At 41.1% G+C, this 19,013-nt stretch overlaps 1 protein-coding gene across 2 annotated transcripts in view; it reads left to right on the top strand.

The window, feature by feature from the left end:
* Positions 1–19,013, top strand: part of GRAMD4 (GRAM domain containing 4) — a 75,390-nt gene that overhangs the window by 23,650 nt on the left and 32,727 nt on the right. For both annotated transcript variants that reach the window (XM_063155453.1, XM_063155452.1), the window contains exons 2-3: positions 426–636; positions 9,375–9,495. In XM_063155453.1, coding sequence (XP_063011523.1) covers positions 426–636; positions 9,375–9,495 — 332 coding nt within the window. The remainder of the gene's footprint in view (positions 1–425; positions 637–9,374; positions 9,496–19,013) is intronic.

The raw sequence follows: 19,013 nt of genomic DNA, 5'->3' as shown, positions 1-19,013 counted from the left end.
GGGAATTTAAAACTTGGTTGTGAAGCTTGGTGGATTTTCCTGTCTTTGATTAGAAGCATCACAAATTGAAGAATATTGACTTATAAGCTAAACTTTTTTTGTTTCTAGTAACCTGTTAGGAACTGACTTCCTAATCTTTCTCTGGAGTGCAGGTTGTTCCTTTCTGCCTATTCTGACTTGCTTTAAAAAGTGCCAGGAGAGAGGGGCCATGATAGTCTGGGAAGAAGGTAAATGATCAACTACTGCAAACTAAACCAGGCATCTGTTACACTGTGGAAAAAACTCCTGTTAAGAAGCTAAGCATGTTTTTCCTCAAGTGGCAGGAAGGCACTTGAAAGATGGTTGGGAGTAGTTAGTGATAAGAATGTGTGTCTTTAGATTTATTGCAAGCTTTCTAAAATACTCTTGATTTCTTGATCTTGCAGAGACTCCAACCGTCATGTTAAGGTAAAGCAGAAAAGTGCAGTGCTGAACATGCTAAAGAAGTTGGACAAAATAAGGTTCAGAGGTCACAAGAGAGATGAGTTCCTTGATTTAGCAGAGTCTCCAAATGCTTCAGACACTGAATGTGGAGATGAAATCCCAGTGAAGATACCTCGAACATCTGCTCGAGATAATGAAGAGTTGAGAGACCCTGTGAGTACTCAAATTAGTATCATTATATTATATTATGTTATTTACTTTTCAGGCAGAAAAATAACAGAAATTACTAATTCTTTATCCTTATATAATGGTTGTAAAACTTGAAGATTATGGGCTAGGAAGTAACTTTCCAGTATTAGGCCTTCATTTTGTGGGAAGATCAATTAATTTCTCAATACTACAGTTCCCTGTCCGTACTTCTAATTTTAGATATTGTGAGCTGACAGGTTTGTTAACTTTGGATGTGCTTCTGGATGCTCTCTGTTTTTTATTTGTTTTGTTGGATTACTAATGAACATTTGAAAGAGAAAAGGCAACTTTTCAGCCTGAGGAGCTCAGATCTGCTCAAATGACAGTATCCAGGACTTTAAGGATAAGACTTCTGGTTGCTTCATTGGTGTTAGAGGGTCACACCAGCTTCTTCTCCACTGCAGTGTTATAACCAGTAGTGCTTCCATGCAGTTAGAGCTGGTTTAAACCTGTGAAGGGGCTGCTAAAACGTTTTGGTGCTTATTAGCAGAAGCACCAAAGCGCACCTATGTTTTTCAAAGACATTACTTAAGGAAAAGTTAAATATTTGTTAAAAAAGTAAAAAAAAAATCCTTCTTTAAGTGTTAAGAAATGGCTGTAGATCCATGAGCTTGGAGTGCCACAGTATTACTTTAGATTTGTCTATATAATTGTATTGTGGAAGGTGCTTGGAATTCAGAACTTCTATCACCATTTGAAAGCTTCCTGTGCAATTTTTATCCCCAAAATATCCCCATGTCTGAAGGCTCATGGCTAGGAGCATGGGGCTTGCTCACAGGAAGCTGTAAACTAAAAGATTTTAAACTGTATATGCTTATGCATCTCCTTTGGGGCTGGCAGCTTGTATCTAGTTCTGTAGCTCTTATCTTTTTTAAATTGAAGTGGGCTTTCATGGTACTGCATACAGTCCTGCTTATAGAGAGCTTTTCTGCCAGAATGTTTTTCCTATGATCATGGAGCAAACAGGTGGTAATGACAGAGCATGTTTTGGTCACATAAAGTCTGTTATATGGAAATCCTCAAGCTTCTCAGACAAGGAAATCTGTTAAATGCTATTCCTTTGCTCTTATTCTACTGAAGACATATATCTGTGGTAATGTTCCTCACTCGAGGTCACCGGATGTGGAATTTGCAGGTAACTCCAACATGGGAAGAGATGAGAATCTTGGTTCCATGTTTCAGAAGGCTGATTTATTATTTTATGATATATATTCTATTAAAACAACAGGATATATTAAAACTATGTTAAAATAATAGAAGAAGGATTTAATCAGAAGGCTAGCAAGGAAAGGAATGGAATGATAATAAAATCTTGACTGCTCACAGCCTCGACACAGGTGGCTGTCATTGGTCATCTAGTAAAAACAATTTCACATGCTGGGTAAACAGTTCTCCAAATCACATTCCAAAGCAGCAAAACATGGAGAAGCTGAAGCTTCTCAGGAGAAAAGATCCTAATGAAATGATTTTTCATAAAATATGTCTGTGACATTTGTCATTTGTTAAGATGTAAGTATTGTGAATACTGGGACTAATCTTTGATGCTATCCTTCCAATGTGGTATTTTGTGAGTTTTTTGTAGGTAAATACTGGCTTCTTTTCATTAAACTTCAGGCTTTATGTTTGGTGTTGGTACATATGCCTTTTGTATTTAATCAGAAGTGTCTGGATGGCAGAGCTAGAGGCTACAGAAAGATCTGCCTTAAACTCCAGGTACTATTTTCTGTATTTCTTCAGGGGAGTAGTAGCTCCTGGGTGGTATGGAGGGCAGCTGAGGGCACAGCAAGGTAAACTTGTAGTTTTGAATAGTAATAAAGCCTTATCAGCTGCACATCTGCAGTGATGGTATCTGCTTTCTCAAAAGGTTGAGCTCTGTGTGCTGAGAAGGGAGCTTGGAGAAGCATTTGCTCTCTGGCTGTTATGTTCTGCACTAGGCTGTTGTGGTCCTTGGGTTCAAGTCCTTGGATACAGCTGAGGGCAGCTGTTTAAAACTGGGGAGAAAGAAAGAGAGGGAAGCAGAAATGGCATCAACCTTGTTTCGCTCTGCTCCTGATGTTTGGGAGCTCCAAACCCAGGGTGATGCTGTAACAGTCTAAGAGCAGTGGCTGTGTTACAGATATGAGCAAAATAAGCAAATTGGGATGAGGAAAAAGGTCTGACATATAAGGGATAAATTTCAGATGGGAATTTTTGGAGATGAACAGTTGGCCCTCACAGGCATCTGTGCACTCAGTGCTGCTGCCCATCCCTCAAATGAAGGGAGAAGAAATAACCCCTGTGCTGCAGAGGTGCCAAGAGTAAAGAAAGTAATGCTTATATACTTAAATCAATATTAAAGTAGTGTGTCTGAGGTTGTGTAAACAGTGCAATTCTGAATTATTTGTCTGTTTCTTATTGAGATTATATAGTTGAGTTGTGCCTGAAATGGTTTTAATTCAGTGTCTAAAACTCATAACTTAAATTGCTTGTGCAGGGTGTTTTTCTTTTATAGGCTTTGTAAGCAACTTAGTATTATATTTGTATTACACTGATCATGGGAAAACCAAATCTTATTGGTTTCTTCCTGTTTAATACCTTTGGGAAACCGTTGAAAGCACACAAAAACCAATGCAAGTCTTCTGTGTAAATGGAAGTTAGGCTACATGTCTTTTCAGATAGATGTGCTTCTGTTCCTTCTGATCTACGTGATCTACAGATCTACTGTAGATCCTGTAGATCAGAAGGAACAAAAGCACATCTATCTGAAAAGGATCTGTAGGATCCTTATCACACGGGATCTACAATGTATCTGTAGATCCACTTTGGTTCCTTCATGGTTTCTATTGAAATCTGGGTACAGAACTCATGGTCTTGAAAGAGCAAGGCTGGTGGCTTGGAACTGAACATAAGCACCCAAAACTAGGGTCCTACTCCCCTTATCTGCATCTTCACTGTCAGCTATTCCCTAGACAAAGACTTCATCTCTGCCTCTCTCTGCTTCCCTCCCCTGCCCCTGTCTGGTGTATTATTCATTTTGGAGGCATCAAGAAAAGATCTCTGTCTATTAGAACAGCACAGTGCATCTATGAGTGAAGAACCCTTCATGGGTTTACAGTGCTCTTAAAAATGTGCCTCTTCTTTAGGTATGTGTCTGAACTTGACAAACGAGTGCAAAAGCTTGATACAAATGGAGGTTGCAGAGTAAAAAGCCTTGTGATAAAAGCTTGTGATTGCAGAGCCCTGACCATCTGCCAGGAGGAGCAGTATCCTCTGTTGCACTTGCAGCAAATGAAGTGAATGCTCAGTCCCAGGCCACAGATTGCTCAGTGGCACTTAGTCCCAACACTTCACATGCCTTATTGAGGTCACACATGTAAAATTCATACCCTGTGAAAAGACAGAAAGGATGGCCAGATAAGGTCATTTCCTATTCTTTATCTTTAAACTGAGCTGTACCTATTTAGTTCAATAATAAACATCCTAACCTGGGTAAAGCACTCAGCTAGCTCCTGGTCCAGGGACTCTGGAGGTGGAAGGATTTATATTTTCCTTTGAATTCTCAGTGGTTTCTGAGAGTTTTTGTTGAAAAAAGAGTTTTTGAACTAGTTTGGATTCAGCTTACAGTCTGGCTGCTTGCTTGTGTGGGTTTCCCCCTCTCATTTAAGTGCCCCAGCTACCAGATATGCCTTGAATAGGAGATGCTTTCTTAGGTCCCTGTGGGTGTTTGGATGCTGTGATCAGATCATTGCCAAGACAGCAGTACTGGTTAACAAATTTAACTCTCTGCTAAATATCTCTTTCAATTCCTGAATGGCTTCCTAGATTTCTGGTTGTTTGGTATTTTTTAAGGCAAGGGTATTAGACACTCCATGCAGCACTGCTCTTTCTGCATTGTTTTGTAAAATCACCACAATTGCAAAATAGGTAGAGGGAGGAACCTGGTCCATTCCAAAACAATTAGCATGTGATTTGTTGTGACATTAGAAATTGAGGCAATGTTGCTTGCTCAGTAATTAAAGTCCCCTCTATTCAGTGCTACCCTTCCTGTTTGTACAGAAGGGGAGACAAGATCCTGTTCTACTTGCAGGTGTATGAATGAACATGTTGCAGACAGATCACATCCCCTTCATGGAGCAGAGAAGGAACAAACTGTGTTTAAACCTGTAAGCTGGCACTAACCTGGAAGTGAGAATTGCTGGTAAAGCTCTCTTGTATTTGGCATATTGTACTGGAAGCAGTCTAATGTACTTATGCAAGTTCCCTGCCAGTGTGCTAGGATTAAATCTGAGTTATTGTGGTACAGAAAACATTAATTGCTCTTGCAGTATAGCTTGGTTTTCCCTGACACATGTCAATTAAAACCTCAAGTGCTGCTCTGTTGGTCATCACATGTACGGGGATTGGAAGGTATAAAGCACGATGCAAACATTACAGTTAAGAAGTTAAAGCCTCTGAACCTGGCTAGCAGTAGGTTTTTAAAAATTTATGTAGAATATAGTTGTGGTTTAGGAAGATGCCAGTATGGGTATGCTTCCATGAATAGCTACTAAGAATTAACTATTCATGCAGATGCTTTCATTCTTATGCAATGTTGTTGAGTTTTTCCTTTTCTTACAGCAGGTAATTGCATCATTCATGGGGAGCCCTTTCATAATTTGAAGTGAGAAAATGCACATGAAGTGTCAGATGAAAAACTCAGGAGGCTAGAACTTCACAAGACAAGCTGTGTAGTTTGTTGTTTTGCTGAAGATTTCTCCCCTTCTCTTTTTTCCTCAAATGAATGCAAGTTAAAAATTTCTATTTTAAACTATCTCTTCCCTGTGTTGTGTCCCAGCCACTTTCTGGGCTCTGAGGAGTGACTTGAGTGGAGGATTTTGCCCCTGGCACTGGCATATTGTGTCCTCACTGCTCCCCATCCTTCGTGTTTGAGAGCTGCTCCTCTCTGAGGAAACTTCACCATTTTGTGAGATATTCCTAGACAAAAGTCATCTGCATACATATGATGTTGTGGAAGGAAATTAGAAGCACAGAGTTGGGCAGTTTGTTTCTGTGTGATACTGAAGAGGTGCTGTGCTGCAAGTGGAGAGGACAGATCCATTTAGCTGGGAAGTGACTGGGACCCTTTCTGTGGCTGTACAGCAGCAGTGGCAGCACACGGAACAAAATCCCAGGGCTTGCAGCATGGAGGGGTTTTGGAGAGGGAGGGCTGGGAAATGCTGCTATGAAAAGCCTGAACTGCAGATGGCTTGAAAAATGCTTTTGTGAGGAGATGCGGGTTTTGGATCTGGAGCTGGATGTGGCTTGGACAAGCAGCCCTGAGCTCTGCTGATGGGTTGCAGGCAGTCTGTTGTCATCAGAAATGTTCCTTTAACCCCTCTGTCTGTGTGTTCACCTCGGGCATTTCTGTGTTCCTAGGCACTACTGCCTTCTTCTCATGGTCTTGGCTAAGTAATAACGATTGCCAACCTTTTAAGAGGGCTCTTGTGTCAAATACTGTCACAGCTAGAGAGGCAGAAGGAAAAGCAGAAATCTGTGGAAGCCTTCAAGGCTTTTACTGTGAGTCAGAAACTGGAAAGGACATCTGTACAGGGCAGTGTAGGTAATCCAGCCTGAGTCCCAGAGCTGTCAAACAGAGGCAGCAGAGAGGAGAAACCTTTACCCAGATAAAACTGGAATTAATACAAGGATTTTGTTAACTTGTGAATTGAGCCAGATATGCTAGCTTCAGACACAGGGACTTTTTTGAATTCAGAGGCAAGCAGTTGACCTTCAGCAAATGTAGAGGCATTATTTCTTGTTTTCTTAGATGTGTTGGTGTGGGGAAAAGCTTCAGTGACAGAGACATCTGTTTAAATGTTTTCTATATCACTGTCTTGGGCATCCTCAATTTTTCTGCATGTTTCTAAATAGTACTTATAAAATGTTGCGGTGATGTTAATTTTGGAAATTGAGTGCACCACCAAACTTGTGTCACTGTGTATCTTAATAAGCCATTTTATTATTACATGTTAGTTACATTATCTTGCTCCTAGTATTCTAGTGAGCAGCCTTACGTTTTAACTCAGTGGATTTTCTTTCTCTTTTTTTCTCCTCTCTAAGTTAGAAGGTCATTTTAACCTTTTGTTGCTAGTTTAAAAGCGTGTACCTTTTGAGTTTTAATCTGTCTGTGGATGTCAGGCTGCTTAGGTCCAATGCTTTAGCAGATAAACGTATTTGGAAACTCTAAGAATGAGTCATGTTAACTGGTATCACTCTCCCCAGTGCTGTGCACCTCTTGCTCTTTCCTTCTTCCTTAGAGGCACACTTAAGGTATCCTGGGCTTCGATTATTCACTCAACAGCTCTGAAGAAGCAAAAGCAGACCTGGTTCTCTAGGCATATTTCTGAAATGTAGCACATCTTTGGGTAAAACATCTTGAGTACCTTCAGTGAGGATGAGGACTTGAATATGCTTAGGTACTTGCTAGCCCCTCTCTTTTCCTGTCCCCCCTCACCAGGGATGGGGAGCAGCTGCTGTCTAAGCACGGGGCTGATGCCCAGTTCAGGCCATTCCTTTTGAGTACAGCACCTTTGTCTTTGTCCTGAATGTGATTTTATTTATTTATCAATAAAATATTTGAGCAGTGGCACTGTTTCTTCAGACAGCTCCCTGTGAAATCGTGCGTGCTGGGAGCAGAGATTGTCCCTGTGTGCTAGATGTGGGTGTACAGTACAGAAGGCCATGCATTAACACCTGGGCAGCAGTCTGAATTTTAATAACACTTCCCTTGTGCCTGCCCATGTTGTAAGGGTGCTGCTTTTCAGCTTCAGCCACACCATCCTCCTTGGGGCTCTCCAAGTGTCTGGCAAGTGATAGCACTAAATCTTGCAGTGTAAATAAATACAGCCCAGCTCTGTAGATAAGAGATCAACAGAGAGGTCAATTTGCATCCTGTGCTCATCTGAAAAGAGTCTCTGATAATCTTCTGCAGTGTCTGGAGCAGCTGCAGATGGCATCTCTCACTGCACCTCCTGTCTGAAGGCAGCAGTGGTGGGGAAACGTGGGCATGGCGAGGAGGATGCAGCTCCCGGTGTGAGTGCTGCCCTGGGCCCTGTCCCTCTCTGCTGTGCTGTGATTCCTGCCAGCTCCAAGATGGGAAGTAGCCCAGGGCTGCTGCTGAGCTAACAGCTCCTGCTCCTCGTCAGGGCCAGCAGCACTGGCAGAGTGTGTGTGGGTGTGCTGCTTGGGGGACTGGAAATAGCATCCATCTCTGCTTGGCTCTGTGTTCAGCAAGCCCAGGTGGGGAGCTGGTGCTAGGTGAATGCTGGGCAGTGACTGCCTACAGATTGCTGATATGCCTGCACAGACAGATTCTGAGGCTTAAACTCAGGATCTGTTCTTAAACTGAGTTTCAAACAAGAAAACAGATGTTTAACAGCTATTTCCACACTGTTTTATCTGGAAAGTACAAATCAATCCCAATTGTGAAAGTACTTTGCTGTCAGTAAGCTTTCTGCACATCTTTCCTAAAACATAGAAAATATCTGAATTTAATGTCTTCTGTACATTACTTGAATTTATATATGTATGTAATTTAAGCTGTCATGGTTAAATGTATGCAAGGAATACATTTAACCATGTTTGATTGAAAGGAATGCAGTTCCTGTATGTTTGCAGGGTTCAGAAAAGGAGTGGGAAATAGTCAGAATACGTAAATAAATTCCTTTTTTGTCTTGAGATTGTTTTTGAGAGGTAGGTTTCTGTAATCTACCCCTTTGGTTTTGAGTATAAACTGCTAGAGAAACTCCTGCAATTCTCATAGACAGATTTTTCATACCTGGTGGGGCCTGCACACAAGCACTTGGCAACCATTACCCAGGAGATGCCCTCACCCACCCTTTTCCCTGCTGTCTGAAAATGCCCACTTGATGAGAGAAAGAAGGCATCACCTGCCTTCTGCTCTGTGGCCTGGGGTTTTTCCGTGTTTAATTCATGGAGGTGGACATTGCCAGTGGTCTCACTAACTAATCAAATTGCTTTTTAATTCCTGCTTTCTGCAGTATTTTCAGTATTCTGCTGAGTTCATTCAAGGGGTGCTGGTAAAATCTGTTGAGGCGTGCAATCTTCTGATTTCCTGCTCTTCTGGCCTGCCAGAGTGAGCTCCTGGGCACCAACAACATCCTTCTGCAGTAACTGAGAGAGTTACTGTTGTGGGGGAGTGGGGAGCCCCTTCCTTGCTGAGAGATCTTAAAAATTATACATTCCATAGATAGATATTAAAATATACAATATGTGTTTCCCAGTAGCTCAGTGATTATCTAGAAAACTATTACTTTTGCTGGCCTCACAATTTTATGTCAAGATTATGTTTAAATTGTGTTATGTTTAGCGTGTAGCATTGACCATTCATTCTATGGGAAGAGGAGAGGAATAGTATAAATATGGCTTTTCAGTCAGCAGAAGGAGGGATTAAATGATGATGCAGTAGAACTGGTGAGGGTGGTGGTGGGAAATGCTTGTTTTCTGTGGCTTCCCAAGGTTTGCGGAAGTGTGTTCTGTAAATTCACATTTGATTAGCTTTCATTCACTTATTTTGGTAATCTGATGCTGAAAGAGGCATGTAGAGTTGTTAATACATGCTTGTTTCTTTACTGCCCCAGAAATCAGTTGATCTATTTAAATGACACGCACACACATACAAAAGAATGCTTCTGAACTTTCAGTATGTTCTGGCTTTCTTATAGGCTGGTCCAGGGACCACCATCATGGCTTCAGGAGTCCAGGATTTTAACAGAACAGAGTCTGACAGACTGAATGAGATCAAAGGTCACCTGGAAATAGCCTTACTGGAAAAACACTTTTTACGTAAGTATAAAATGCTCTGTGGAGAGGAATAGCTTTGGACTTCTGAAATAATGTTTCTCTAACAGTAGGAGTTGGCATCAGAATTTTGAGGTGTGCTGATGTGCAGATAGCACATGGGTTTATGCTTCCCTAAGAAGAACTTGAAAGCATTCCCAGGGTTTCTGGGTCACTTGGGTATTTTTTTCCTCATTACATTCCTCACAACATACTCACTGTGTGACAAAAGCTGCGTAGATGAAGTCTTGATGTTGACATCTGCAGGTTGTCTTAGAACTAAGTCAACCTTCATGTGCCTGCAATAGGTGTTTTGCTTTCCAGTAGTAGTTGCTAAGAAGACATTTATGAAGGGGAGACAAGTTCATTATCGTGGCAGCTGTTTCAACAAATAATGCACCTTAAAACTTGTGTCTCTTAACATGATGTGTATTATTGGTAAGTGGTGTAGGAAATACAGAGAAGAATGTCTGGAGCTTTAAAGTGCTTTTTTTGGGGTTGATGCTTATATATGTGTACATATGTTTGTATAATGAGAAAAAGTTGTCATTCATGGCGAGGGGAAGCTGGAAGATTTTGGGGATTTTATCTCAGCAGGTCTGAACTGTTGATTTTTAAGACAGGATAGTTAAAAACAGAAAAACAGCAAACAAAATAACTTGATACAAGTAGAGATCTCTCTAATAAACTAATGAGGATTCTTGCTCAGTTACTTCCCAAAATGGCCATTTTAATATTTTGGTTTTGAACTTCAGAGTATGAGGTTTGTTTTTATGTCTTCAAAGCTTGTCAGATATTTTCTAAGGAGTAGAAATAACAAGACTATAGATTCTGTTCAATTTCTAGGCCATAATCCAATGACAAGACTTAGGTTTTTATCTTCAGCTTGTTCTCAAGGATTTGTCATTAATTTTCTGTGACTTGTTTTTCACTTGGCAATACTTCTTTGATATGTTTTCCCCCTGATGTGTATAAGAGGGAGGCCTGATAAAGGAGACTGGGCAGGAATTTATAACAAGCTGCTGTCAGCTTCCACTGATACCTGGAAGAGGTATCATGGTTGGAATGTCAAGTAAAAACTGAAAGATCTGTTTGACTTGCCATGTTAGTTTCAGTGATTTACTTGAATTTTATTTAACTATTTGGTACAGAGTTACCATGTACTCCTTCCATCCCCAAAGATACTTTGCTTAAGCCCCTGTTACACAGCTGTGTTTAGGCTAGGTTGGACACCTGTGATTTCTTGATGCAATCTAATGTACACCAGAAGCAGCAGGACTTAGCAGAACTGATTTCTGATTTGGAGTGGGATGTGCTTTTTGATGTAAAAACATGGTAGAGCTCCCAGGCACTTCCATGGCTGGTTGATCCATTCTCCTTCTTAGTATGTTCTTACAGTAACTAAATGGGGCACACATTTAGTTACTGTAAGAACTAAATGTTCTTACAGTAACTAAATGTTTGAATATTGTGAATATTGGTAGTCTTCAGGATCCTGCTGTTATTTGAAAACCTTCTGATCAACTGTTACTTGTAGCTGAATTTTCCTTTGCACAGAGCTTTGCAGTGAACTCCAAGGGGAAGGATAAATAGGATAAAGTTTACCCCTTTCTATAAACTTTGAGCAGATGTTTGGGGGTTCAGGCCAGTGGGGTGGTTCAGCTGGGTGCCTTGAGTCAGCCAGGAGCGTCTCCAGCCCTCACCTCTTCACCACAGCCTGATGTTAGCTGTAGGTGTAATAACAGCATTGTCCTGACAAATTGCTTGTACCTTTGTCCATAAAAACAAGAGTAAGAGTCATAAACTGGTTGAGAAATAAGTTAAATGCAGCTTATCCCTTATTTGGCCACTTTCTGTTCAAAATTTTGGGATGAAATAGGTCACCATGTTTGTCAGTTGGAGTGAAGATGGAGTTCAGCTTTTGCGTATGGCTCCTGAGTTCTTACTTTTCCTTTTTACTTCTCTTTTGAGTTGGTTTGGGATTTTTGATACTAGAAATGCTTCATTATTGTTTTCTTCCCAAAACTGAACTAATGATCTGCAGAAAAAAACGTTCTTGAAATGTGCAGTTTGTTCACTTCAGTTAACCCTTGGAAGAAAGCCTGGCCATTATTTTTTTTTAAATCCTGTTGCTGCAGTAGGTGTTTTTAGGAAGGCTAGTTGCTCTGCAGTATTTCCATACAGTAGGTGTTTTTAGGAAGGCTAGTTGCTCTGCAGTATTCCCATACTATTTTTAACTATGGAATCCCTTAAGGACACCTTGCTATGATAGTGAATTTGCATATTGTTTGCCATGTCCACGTACTCCATTTCCTCCAGCTGGGCATGCAAAAACCAAAGCAATTAGTGAGGGAAATATATAAAGTTTCATGCATTTGCTTTTTAATGTGCTGTGGTTCTACTTGTTATCAGCTTGATTCTGACTTTTATTTGTATTGATGTCATCAGGCAGGAGGTTCAAGGAGGAGAAATTTCCTTTCAGCTCTATCTCATGTATGATGTACACGTACATTACACAGGTGCAGGTCAGTGTGGGTCTGTAATTTGAGGTGCTAAAGTTTTTCTCTAAACTCCATTCAACTGTTAGTAGGCAGCAGCAGTGGGTGCATTTTGGCTGAGTAGCACATTCAGTGAAACACATCCCAAACCTCACTGTAGCCTCTATGAGCTGTTGGGGATATCCAGAGCAAGTAGGTATGGAGAGAAGCTGTTGTCTCTAAGGAAAATATCTACATTTGAGATGCCAGATGAATGTCTTCTTTAGCAAAGAGGTAATCTAAACACCCAGAGATGTGAAGATGGAGAGGAATTGCTTAGCATGTGCAGAGCTGTAAATGCAAATGAAATGTGTCTGGAAATGCAAGGGATTTAAGCTGTGGATTGACAGGAGGGTGAGGCATGCAGAGAATGGGATCTTGGATAATGTCTTAAGCAAGGGGCAGGGATCATCTGATTCTCCCAGCTAAAGGGGCTAAAGTTGCTTTTCCTGTCTGTGTGGGAATGGTCCTAATCTCTTGATCTAATGGCTCATTCTGAGCCTTATTATAGGAATGCTGAAAATGTGCCTGTTGAGTTTGTGGTACTGGTGTGGGTTCCTTCAGAAGAAATCTTGTAACAGCAGCTGAATGAAGAGTGCAAAGGGCTTAGTCTGCTGGAGTTTCCAGTGCATGTGGTTGGAAAAAGCTTTTCTTGGAGCTGGGCCAATCAGAATCATTTATTTCTAAAGGACTTCCTGTTATTATAACCTAGTTTTTAATACAAGTGAACACTGCCTTGGGCTAGTTAAGGGCTCAGTTTTGGAAGGCAACTACTGACCCAGGGCAGTTATATTGATATGCTAAGATTAGTAGTGATTTTAGTGTTTCCAGTTCAAAACCTAGTATCTTAACAAAAAATAAAATTGTACCTGCTGTTGTTGCATTTGAAAGACAAAACAACCAACAAAACAATCTTTCTGCTTTTGCATCTTTTTTGTTTGAGGCAAACACCTTGCTTCCTGTTATGTCCTGTGCCTGCTTATAGAGGGCAGTTTTGGAGATATCAGTGCTCTTGTCCTGGTGCCACAAGGTGCTTTGTAAGCACACATGCATCCTGTGGTTTACATGAAGTATTAGCTAATTCTAATTCAAGGGTGTTCAGGCCTTTTGCAATGTGGAATTCAGCAGCTCAGGAAAGAGGAGTTGGTAGCACCAGCTGAGAGTGAATAAACCTGATGACTCTTAGAGAAGAGGGTTAGTCATGAGCTGGTAAATCAAAGGAACCTCACATGAGGATGAGGAGTACTAGAAGGAAATAGAATCCTCTCCCACAAGGGTTTGTGCATTCCACGCCACACAGCAGTCTGTGGCAGGAGACTTTAAGGTCTCACCAAATCAGTGGTCTCAGTCATGATGTTTATACCACATGACAAAAGAAGTTGGAATTATGTTGCTTTCCCATTGAAATTTCTGCTCTGGCACACTGTTCATCCTTGTGCCTTTTTGAACCACTTATGTGACTAACTCCACAGTATTTTCTCTGGTTCACACTTCACTTTCTGATATAAATGACCTGATGCTTCTTTCTAAGAACAACCTAGAAGAATACTGACCTCATGGAAATAGAGCTCTAGAAAACCATACATGATTCCCAGGCAGAACTGGCACGTTAGAAAGTGTTAAACCTCAGAGGCCAAGTGTGTGCTGACCAGCAAAAGACCTGTGCTGAAGAGTACAGTTGTGTGCAGAAATGCTAATACCTCCTCAAACAGTCCCAGTCATTTTGTGCAGTGAAGCTGGGCCAGAGTCCAGTTGCCAACTGTGTCAGGACACCTTCTGTTGAATTTCTCCTGATATGAGGGTCACACCAGCTGCAGTAGCAGAGCTAGAGAGGAGCAGAAGAATAGGTTCGCTGCATTGGTTTTGCTGTTTTCTTACTGATATAGCAGCCTGTAGTCTGAACCTGAGGTTCAGAAATCTTGAAGCAGAATCTAGAGCTGATTTGAGCTGGTTTACATAGCAGGTGGAGACCCTGGCAAGAGAATAAGCAGCTCAGTGTTTATCTGAGAGACACAAATCCCAGCTGTGGGCCATAAAGGCCATTCCTTGCTACATGGTCAGCCCTTGGCCAGGTGATCCTGATGCTGCACCAGGGCTGTGAAATAAAGTGTGCTGGTGCTGGTGAGTGCTGAGGGTGCTGTGGTACTGGAGCTTACCCTGGGTTTCTCACATCCTTTAGTCCTTCCTCTAAACTTCCTTTCTTTCAGTTTAAAATCCCGGACTCCTTAGCGCTAAGAATGTATCCCTGGGAGATTTACATGTCTCTTTTGAGATTGTAGAGTTCCTCTGATGAAGACTGGTTTGCCTGTGGTGACTTTTGGGAAATCTTTAATGTTTATCCTGGGCACCCAGAGGTGACACAGTCAAAATATATGAGTCCAGGCTGTGCTGTAGTGCTGTCTCTTTACTAGAGCTGCTCTCATTTGCTTCCTAACAAATTTTAAAGTTTTTCTAGGTCTGACTTCTGATTGGGAGACTTCTCAAAAACTACAGAAAGTTTCTTAAGAGATGTAGGAAAGGTTTTGCTTATACCCAAAGATACTTAATGTGTACATTGAGTTCTCATACTCAATATGTATGTTGAGTTCATTTCTAGCCTTCCTGGGCAAAAAAAAAAAATACAAACAACCCTCCAAAACTCTGACTTCATTTTCCTGGAAATACTGTTGGAAGAGGCAGTTGTGATCAGTTGTTTGAGGGTCAGGAGGCCTCAATACAGACTAATGAGCACTCAGATCTCCATTTCTCATCTTCAGGGACTCTGCTCTGACTGGTAGAAGAGGCAGATTGGGCTTTTGCTCACTCTCTGCTTGTCTTCCCAGAGCATGAGGTTCCTGAGACCAGGGCAGAGGGACAGGATGTGACTCCATGCCAGTCCAGCAGCAGGCTGATCGTTGGTCTGAACCTGGTTTGTGCAGTCTGCCCATGCCACTGCACAAAGGATGCACGTGGTGATGGAGGGGATGGTGCTGTACGTGAAGATGCCCAAATGCTGCAGAGTCCTGTATTGTCACACTGCCTTTCATGAGGCTGATGGACCACAGAAAATGCAGCACGGTGCTCAGAGGGATGTATTGTTGGAGCTGCTGTGGAGCCTTGAGCAGATCCCACCTACACACTGTGTTATGTGTGTGGGCTGTGCCTATTTCTGCCTTTTTTTGGGTGCCCAGCTTGGCTTCGTTAATTGCAGAGATGGTGTGATAACCCAGGCAGGGCAAGGTCAGCCCTGTTGTGCCTCTCCCTTGTGTGTAACTGGGACAGAGATTTTGGGAGCCCCATGTGGAACCTGCATTTCCCTGCTCAGCTTAGTAACACAAAAGCCTTGGAAGAGCCTGCTGCTATTCCTAAGCCAGACGTTATTTCAACATTTATAGACTGTTTCACTTCTGCCAAAACCACAGAGTGAAAACCATTCCTGCAGTAATGACAACATTTTTGCAGCTCTGTTTATTTTAGGTGGGTTTTGCAACACTTCTGGCATTTTTATTCTCTGAAATTTCTGAAAATTCATAGAGGAGCAGTATTTTTCATTGCTTTTAAGCTGAACTTTTAAGTGTATCTAGCAATAGAAAACTTTCCACTTGATGTTTTGAGAAGGGGGTCTGTATCAGTAAGCTATGTTTTCAGGAAGTGTAATTTAAAATCCTTCCCTAATGAAGGGGAAATGATCCAGGTCTGTGTCTATTACAACATGAAAAAAGCTCCACTGAAAGCACTAAATGTAAATGTAAAGTTACTAATTGGTAGTCAGCATCATGATTTTGTACAAACCTTAGCAATGGCATCTTAGTTATTTCTAACCTCACCCACTCCAAGTAGGATATGACAGGAATGGTGAGAGAGGAGGCTGGAACAGCTTGCACAGAGGAAGAAGACTTTATAAAATATGATGTGTTTTGTAAATCCATCTTCCTCATCACATTAAAGAGATCGTTCTGTATGAAACTCTTGCTGCTCAGGTGAGGAGAAGAGTACCAGTGAATATTAACTGTCTGAGGGAGGATGCTGGTTCAGACTCTCCCTTCCCTCCCCTGTCTCTGGATCAGAGTTGGCTTGTTTCTTATCAGCAGAGCAGGAGCCCTGTGAGCACACTGCTCCCTGGCCTGTAGGCACATGCAAAGAGGCTCAAAATCTGGTCCTCTAAAGCTCTGCTTAGTCTGAGTACTGGGGCAGGAGCTCTGTCTTTGGAAGAGCAAAGGGAAGCACAAAGGAATGATGGAAACAAAACAAAGCAAAAAACTTTTGTTTAACTGCCAAAGCTGTGTTAAAGTTTTTAAAGGGAGATTGGCATGACTGGCTCTGAAAATGACAGGTCACTTCTTTGTTTTGATGCGTGCAGACTTAGCTGGAGAAAGGTGATATTGAAAATGTGGGGTTTATATTTATGCATTTCACTTCTCCACTCTACCAAATGCCTGTATAAAATGGGCAGAGAGGAGGGAAGGATATGCACTAAGTAAAGATACTTAATGTTTAATGATTCTGTCTGCCTTTTGGCTTTTTATGACACCAATATTCCTATTAGAAAATCTTTTTTTGCTCTATGAAAGATTCATGCAAACAAGCAAGAGGCCTGACCACAAGGGAAAGCCATTAAATTGACAAATCAAGGTGTTCAAAAATGCAAAAAAAAACCCAAACAAAAAAGAGGAGTTCTTCTAAACCAGTTGTTGTTCAGCTCTGGAAGAGCTATGGACAGCTAGAATACTGGTATCCATTTTGACAAAGGACATTTTTAGGTTCTTCTTCATAAAATCCTTAGAGTAATCCTCCTAAGCAGTGAGTTTTGGGATTCCCAAGTGAAGTGTAGAAATCCAAGCATGAAAGATGACATGACCTTAAGAGGTGACTCAAGGAAGAAAGGAGAATTAATGAAGTGGAGCTGCTAGAGTGATGGCTTTAGTAAGCACTTTGCCAAGCATTTGGCATGCAGAGAAGTAGAATATCTCACAATGTCTGGGATCAAAAGGTAATGTTTTATCTGAAATCTTTTGGGTAGATTTATGATAAGTTCTTTGGCAGTCTCCATGGTGCTCAAGTCACTGATGGAAAAAACATATGCCCTGGAGAAGGAGAATCATGGATTAGAAGAAGTACAGGAACAAATAATGCACAGTTAAGCTCTATCTAGTTACAGCTATGAACTGTGACCATGTCTTCAGAGGAGTATGTAAATTCCAGAGCAAGTGTAAGCAGGAAAAAAACAGGGAATTCCATTGCAGGTTCTTCGTCCATCATTGCTTGTTGGTCAGACAATATTCTTTGTTTGTCCTTGCTTTATCATAAGTGATGGAGCTGTTCCATGCTTTCACAGCACTGCCATTTGCTGCTGGTTTTAATGGTGACGACTAAAATCTCTTCAGTGTCTATGATGATAAAAATATCTGATGCTTTCAGACTCCTGACCTTTTGTTAGTAGTGTCATATAGTGGGTTTACCTTGGGACAAAGTTAACATCTTAGCTTTCTGTAGGATTTGGGAGTCTGGCAAGGGTGGAAGCTGCCTGCCCTGGGGACAGCTCCCAGTGTCTAGCTCCATCAGCACAACTGGTGAGATCCCGATTGAAAGTGTGTGGTTGGGATTTAATGTGTTTAGTAACAATTAAATAACATGCTTGAACCCTAGCAATGTTCAAAGGGTTGTAAGGAGATTTACCATGATTAACATAGATGTAGAAGGGTTATTTTTGTCCTATTAAGTACTGGTGTTTCCCCATGTAAATATAACAGGGTTCCACACATGCTTTTTGCTGTTTCTAGTTTTTAACTCAGATTAAATTCCTTAGATCTAACACTAGACTGAATTCAGGTAGCTAGAAACAGTGACTGGCAGTCTCTAGCTCTGCTCTGAAATAAATTTTTGGTCACTTTGTCCCAGAGGGGGATTTTGCAGCATACCTGTAGGTCTGGGAATAAATGGTATTATATAAAACAGCTACGAGGAGGCTCCCTAATCTACCTCCAATCCTGGGATTAGGGGAAACATCCGCTTTACTGCACAAGCAGTTTTGATTTAGAAATCCAACATTCTGCCACGCCTTGCTAGCCTGATGTAGCATCCTTCTTTTCTAAACACTACTCACATTCTGTTCAGTCTCACCAGAACTAAATACTGAATACTAAACACTTGGGTGTTAAAGTGCTTTTTATCAGAACGTTTCTTACAGGTGAGCATTCTGAGGAGCAAACTGAAATTTTTCATTTGCTGTAGTGGCTGATGCTGTAAGATGATGCAACAAAACACTGGGTGCTGCTGTCTTGTAGCAGTTTCATGGTATCAGCTAAGATTTTTGAAATGCTAAGTCTTTCAATTTCAGTTGTCAAACCCTAAGAGTTCAGTTCCAACACTTCATAGAGGATAAAATGCTGTAGAAAAACTGGAATGGGTAAGTTTTTTTGATAACCTGTGAGATACATCACTGATGATGGTGTTCACTATGGGGTCAATTCTCCTAGGGTTTGCAGTGCAATAAGAAGTGTAGTGATTACTGTCATTGAAACACCAATGTTGCCTTGTCTGACAGACTTTTATAGCTCATTTTAAAAGAGCAGTAGCATCCAGATATTGTTCTGCTTTTCTACACGAGTTGACTTTGCTAGAGAGCTTCTAAAGCATTTTTTTCAGACTCACACTTGCTATCAAAACCTACAGTTACCCAATGTGTAGGTATTTAGAGGTTATTACTGACTTCATAGGCTTCTCTAAGACTCTAGGGCATGGAGGTTTTTACTCTAAATTCTCTACTTTATTACATATTGTGACAAAAATCATGGCTAGCAACTATATGTATGATTTATAACTCAAATATATATATGTGTGTGTGTGTATATTTATAGAAATATATATTGAGCTATTACAAATTCCTGGGAACAATCAATAGTATGGCAGCAACCAAATATGTGTATACTGTTACAGGCTACTGCAAACTTCTCACTAATGAAGCTTTCCAGTAAAACCACAGAAAATGGAATCATGATGGATTATTTA

Source organism: Melospiza melodia, chromosome 4 (assembly GCF_035770615.1).
Source record: "Melospiza melodia melodia isolate bMelMel2 chromosome 4, bMelMel2.pri, whole genome shotgun sequence".
Taxonomy (NCBI): Eukaryota; Metazoa; Chordata; class Aves; order Passeriformes; family Passerellidae; genus Melospiza; species Melospiza melodia.
This window is presented reverse-complemented; position numbering and strand designations above follow the sequence as displayed.